This window comes from Phallusia mammillata, chromosome 3 (genome assembly GCF_965637545.1).
Source record: "Phallusia mammillata chromosome 3, kaPhaMamm4.hap1.1, whole genome shotgun sequence".
NCBI lineage: Eukaryota > Metazoa > Chordata > Ascidiacea > Phlebobranchia > Ascidiidae > Phallusia > Phallusia mammillata.
Window position 1 is genome coordinate 3,284,099 of NC_137254.1, and position 6,313 is coordinate 3,290,411.

General features: G+C 37.2%; 1 protein-coding gene across 1 annotated transcript; it reads left to right on the forward strand.

The window, feature by feature from the left end:
- Positions 1-1,909: 1,909 nt before the first annotated feature.
- Positions 1,910-6,313, forward strand: LOC145218222 (pancreatic secretory granule membrane major glycoprotein GP2-like). Its single transcript, XM_080085623.1, has 10 exons — positions 1,910-1,930; positions 2,379-2,532; positions 2,908-2,956; positions 3,294-3,459; positions 3,678-3,755; positions 4,053-4,208; positions 4,730-4,800; positions 4,904-5,093; positions 5,316-5,424; positions 6,159-6,313. Exons 1-10 carry the CDS (start codon positions 1,910-1,912, stop codon positions 6,311-6,313), a joined length of 1,149 nt encoding a protein of 382 aa, XP_079941749.1.

The window sequence follows — 6,313 nt, forward strand, 5'->3', positions numbered from 1 at the left end:
CGATATTTTTTGTATCATATTGGTCATTACGACAATTTTATTTATTTATTTTTAATTATGTAGTTTTTGTGCACCTGCGACGACTTTTGCAATCCAATTCGCGACGACTTTTGCAAATCCAAGTATTTCATAGTAGTGTAAAAGACTATTCCCCTGGGGGTTTGAACAGACAACGAAATAAAAATAACTATCTAATCTGCGTGGGTGTATGTTGTGTATCCTTTGGGATTTGATCCTCATTGCCATTCGATTGCTCCGGTGGGTCTGGGATTCTGTTTGGGTCAAAGTTGTCAAATGCGATTCGAGCTGATAAAAGTGACACATTACATACACAAACTTTTGCAATGTTTATCGTTTTTTAACCTTGGTTTGGAGGTGGTCGGTGAAAGGTAATGTCATATTCTTCGCATGTAATCTTGTTAGAAACCTGAAAAATAAAAAGTTAAGTTGTTTCTTCAATGACAACAGTGTGTTGTGTATTTAGCGAAAAATAAAAACAAAAATACGTCACCTAATAAATACCCCTCACCTTCAGTGGTTGGAACAATATTTTGGAAGCATTTTTAATGCAAACTATAAAACTATTCATTTACACATATAACTTTCGACAATATTTCTTTAGAAATCAAGTTATTACTGTCGGTACCATTTTGCAACTGCAGAATGTACTGCCGATATCGCCAAAATGTTGTTAATTATAACCTAATTCAATTAAATGGGAATTAAATTTTGCAAAATATTTGCACTCACCGGTATTTTGGTATTTTGCTGTTCATCCCACACCGAACTTTGTGGTTCTTTTTCCGACGTGTTGAATGACATTTGTTTATTTGCCAAAGTAATTAATTGTACTTTATTTTAGTGTATCAATTAGCTGCAGACATACAGGAGGGCATAGCTCGCAATAAAGTAATGATAAAGCGAGGGGACGCATTAACAGGACTGTAATCAAATTCCATTTATGCTGCCGCTATTGGTTTAATTATAGATTCATAATTTTTGTAAAATCAACACGGCCTTTGTAATCAGGGTATGACATAAAAAGAACTTTATTATTAAAAACGACTCAAGCTATGGGGTGACAACTTATTCAAATCATTGTTCAGCAAATTCTAAAACTGCTTTTAATAAGTTTGAAGCGTGCTTTTTGTTATATCCTAAAGAATTTTTTGACATTATTATAAAACTATGCAATTTTACTTTGCTGAACAAATCATCGATTAAATAGTTTATTGACTTATAATTTTATTATTTATTGACTTATAGAGTTTCATTCTGTTAAGTCTCATCAGTGAAACGGGTGACAGAACATTAGGGGTATAGGTTTGCGCAGCCAGGCCAAACAAGTCTCATGTTTTTTTGATTCACAGTTTAAATACATGTGGTTAAGTAACTAAGTAACTGTCAGGATTCACAGTTGTTTTTATCGGCTGTAATGTGTGCAGTTGAACTATCAAACAACTGACGCTTATTGCGCATCAGCACGAAAGCTCCTATAAAGTTAAACATTACTGTTTTCTATGTATTTTAGCTACTTTGTGCGGAGAAGATGCTACCGGCCCGGTTTATAACTTACAGTCTCCAAACTTTCCGAGTAACTATCCGGTTTCGTTCAGTTGTGTTTGGAGATTTCAATTGGAAAGAAGCGGCTCTTTGGTATTTCAATTCTCCACTTTTGTCACCGAGGATGGATTCGACTTTCTATACGTAAGTGAGTGGTTATTTGTGTTTAAATTTCTTCTGAATTTTGGTCCATGCGATGTTCTTAGAGTCCTACAGCCAGATTTGGTCGCGTTTCCCCAATATATGAAGCGCCGCAGTTGCAAACCAACCGGTAAACAACGTTAGTTCTCTCGATATGTTCCTGGTGCTTTTTTATAGGAAAATACTGTGAAAGATTGTTCGTTTCATGGATAAGACGCAAGCGAATGTTAGCCCTGGTTCGACAAATAAAACGCTCCAATTTCCTATTGACTCTCACATCACAGATCGCCATTTTACCAACATCATTTTTGTTTTGATTTTCTAACTAAACCACTCAAAGAAATCCATTTTACCGTCGCCTAAAAATCTAGAAAAAAATTGTTATTCTTTCACTCGTAGATAGAGATTATTTTGAGTGCAATCACGTCCTGACTGTTGTTTATTTAGTATTTTTTCCCAATAGTTACTAAGCCACTAACAAACTCTCCAGGCACTCGAAACCCATACAGAGCGTTTATTACACCCAAATTTATGCAAAAACAGTTTTATTCTATTGACCAACCCCAGACATGTTTTTGCGGCGTCATAACTTCCCTTTCTTCTCCCGCGCCTTATGCACCCCCGATTTAAACCAGAGTTTTTCCACTAGATCAATGGAGTGAAATTATTTTCAGTTTAAAGACGACCAAGGAAATGTAGAAAGATTGACTGGACATTATGGTGGAGGATTGAATCACACAGTTACTGCGACAAATCTTACTCTTATCTTTATCAGCGACGTTTTCGGGACTAAGCAGGGATTTAATGCGACGGTCAACCTTCCCTCAGGTTAGTGCTATTTGGTTTTAGAAAGCAAAAGACAAAAAACAAATCGGACAATGTATGTTTTAGGTACATTTTCAAAGGTTGATACCGATGAAAAAAAATTAAACTTTCCGATATACCCTTAAAGTAAATGAGAGTATATTAAATTGATTTGCACCATGACATGTCATCGAGCTGTAATTTTTTAGGTTGTGAAAAAGGGAAAACAAAACCCATTAGGTTCTTCTTGTGGGAAACGACAAAAATAGTTTTGAAACACAAGTTTTTTTGAAATGCGCTAAAGCAAAATTTTATCTATGCAACGCGGAAAAGCAGATAATTTAATCAATTTGGTTTAAAAAGGGTAACCTAACTAAAAGTAATGTAATGTTTTTGTAGGAACGGAACAAACAATGAGCCTATGCCAGACTAAAGGTTTGACCATCCAGTAAGTTCTTCTTTTTTGGATTGATGTAACATTATTAAACCTTAAGATATCTATAAGGAATAGTTTCTTTAGATCAGTGGTTCTTAACCTTTTATCCTTGCTGCACCCCTCTCAAATCACCAACCAATTTTAGCATCCACCTGGGTTTTGTGTTTATATAAAATAGATCTAACCAACCTTAATGATTAGAGCGATCGGGTCTCTTTCACCAAGCGAACTAATAACGACAAAAACTCAACGCAACTCAACAACAGCAAAAATATGACATAACTGTTAATAGTTGTTGTTCATTTAGTAGGCTGCTGCATTACGATTGCTGTTTACTTGCTATTCGCAGGGTAACAGCTAATGAACAGACCACATTAGACTATGAACTCGGTGACACACTTTACATCGCATTGGACAGGGAAACTCCCCTTTCTCTACTTAATGACAACTGCAAGGTCACGGGGGCAGACCCGGTGTTTGTGTTTGACATTGGTCAGTGTGAAGGTGCCTACAAGGTAACGTACGATTATTTTATATATTGACGCTGCATAAACTGATTAACAACGCTCAGGCAATTCACCGGTTGATTATTTACAATGAAAAACATAGTTAGCAAAGATGAATGGTATTTGAATTTATCGCGCCAATAAAATAAAGGATTACCATTGTTTGGTTTAGTAAACTTTTTTGCGTTTGTACTGAGAATGATTACGTACATTTTTTGTAATAACAGAATGAGAACGATATGGTGTCAGTGTCGTTCCTGATCTGGAGATTCCTAGCACCGTCTACTGCCGTGATCCAACGCGACGTGCAAAGCTCACTATGACTTGTCTATTTAAAGCCGATCAACTTCTCTCGTCATCCAATGTCCAACCTCAAGCTGGGTAAGGCGACAACAAGGGCACATGCCATATGTTAAATGGCACACGACATCAGTTAGTAATTGTTTCAATGTGCAATGTTAGTTTTATCATCACTAGTACTAGCCAAACATTATGAAAAGTAACCAACAAAAACAAGAAAATGGAACTATAGTTCTAAATCCGTATAGAAATATGTTTAATTATCTTCTAAAATAACAATGTGCAGATCCATAGAAATTTAGGCCGAGAATACAGGAAACTTTGACGTCGCTCTAAATCTTTTTACAAACGAACATTTCAACGAAAGCTTGTCCGGGGAAGTCACTGTACCTAACTACATTTTTGCTGAAGTTAAACTTGATGAAGTTTCTGCAAGCAACGATGACTTCATTGTCGAGGTAAAAAGTGAAAACGAACTTATCGAAGCAGGATGGTCAACAAAAGTCCATGAACACATCCAGTGTTTTTAAGTTGAACAGAAATATGTTAGCTAATCATTGTTTCGCTTTGCGTGTAGCACAGTTGATAGCTAGCCCGTTAGCTATTCCGACTTGCCCCGCCGAACTCGATACGAAGCAGAACCGTTTTACGGCCTGACAGTTTGCTTGACAGGCGTATACATCAAAGCCCATAAAAAGTACAGAATATGTAATTACGGATGGTTACCAACACACTAGTGAAGTCAGGTTCGAATTAACCTCGTTGGTAAAAATAACGTCCGAAACGACAAAAAATGTCCGGTCCGTACTCTGGTGTGTAACTTGGTTTTGTATTTTAAACATAACTCCATCTTCAAGCCTGCCTTTAAAAAAAATTTGAAACCCATCTAAAACAAACCTTATTCCGTGATTTAATATTGAACATCCAAAATATATATAATATACCGTTCATATAAATTTGGTACACTGTTTGTGCACAGCTTGAAGAATGTTGGGCGACACGAGTTGAAAATGCCAGTGGTTTGCCGAACTACCCTGTTGTAGTAAGCGGGTAAGCAGTACTTGCTTTGGATTTGTAGTGTGTACTCCTGCTTTTCATAAAACTGAACGGCACACTGTTTTAGCCTTGTGTAATTTTGTGCCAATATGAGTAGATGTGTTGCGCCACCCAGTGGAGGCGAGGCTGCCGACGCGAAAATGTTGATGCGAAGTTACCAAGCCAACTTTGCAACGTTCAAGCTGATGAGCTTTGTGTGGACAAACTTTACCGACGCAGAACAATTTATCTACATCCACTGCGACGTGAGCATCTGTCAAAACTCAACTGGACAATGCCCGGGACAGGTGAATTGAGTTTGTTTGTTGTGATAAACTCACAATAAGTCCGTTCTCGAACTGCTTGCACAGTTTGGTGGATTATATTTGACTTAAATAGTTTTCAATAGGTTTGCTTTAGTGGAAATACACCGGGAAAAAACACGATATGTCTAGTTTTTCAGGTTCTAGCTTCTTGATTTTTACAGCTGAATAAATGATAAAAATTGTTAATATAAAACTTATCTGCAGATGTGTGGAGGAAGAAAAAGACGATCTGTTGACAACAATGGACGCAGCCAGCGACTTTCTGCAGGACCAGTGCACATCTTACAAACAACCAAGTATTTGCTTACGCAAGGTACCAACTCAATAAGTAAACTCTTCTTTCTTGCAGATTAACTTGGTTCAGGACAAAATAATTTAGTTGCCTATGTTGTAACTACTCAAATCATTGTAATTACCAATTAAAACTCTTGGGAATATACTTTCTTGGGCTATTTTAGGCCTCAATTATAAAGATTTCGCCTGTTTCTATGACTGACATTACTGCGCCTTAAAGTGAATTTGTTGTTTGTTTTATTTTAATCCTCGATGAGCCTGCAACACCTGAGTGCGTTAACTAACAGTCAGTCCACGGTCGAGCTGCTAGATTTATAGCAACTACGTTATAGCGTAGGGGACGTTAATGTAGTGCAATCCGTCGGGTTTCCCTGGGTTAGAGCAATGCCAATTAAGTTTTTTGCCCAGGGAAACGCAAGCTGCCGTCACAGGATTAGAACCCACAAACTATTGAATAAAAGTCGGTTGCACTTGTCAGTCGACCATCTTGGCAAACTTATGCATAGCTTGACTCCTAAAGTCACTTTTCGTTTTGTTTTGTGTGTAAGAAACATACATTGCCTTAACCAGGAATCAAAATTTAAAGTTTCGTTTTGAATTGGCTTTCAATCTCTCGCAAGCTTGGCCTACTTCGAAGTTGATACAAGAGTGGCATTATTTTTAGTCTGTATGAGGTGTTAATCTCTAGTTCCAGTATCAAATGCTTTGGCACGCATATATGTTTATTTAAGTTAAACATACTTTTTATCGCAGACACTCCAGCAGACAGAGGTGAAGTAAATGAAGCAGCTGGCAACATCTTTCCACTTGTGATGTTTGTTCTTCTGGCTGCTGTAATTATCGCAGCCGGTTACCTCGTACGGGGCAAAATTGCTCAAGATGTAAATTCTAAACAAATTGGTCTGTAG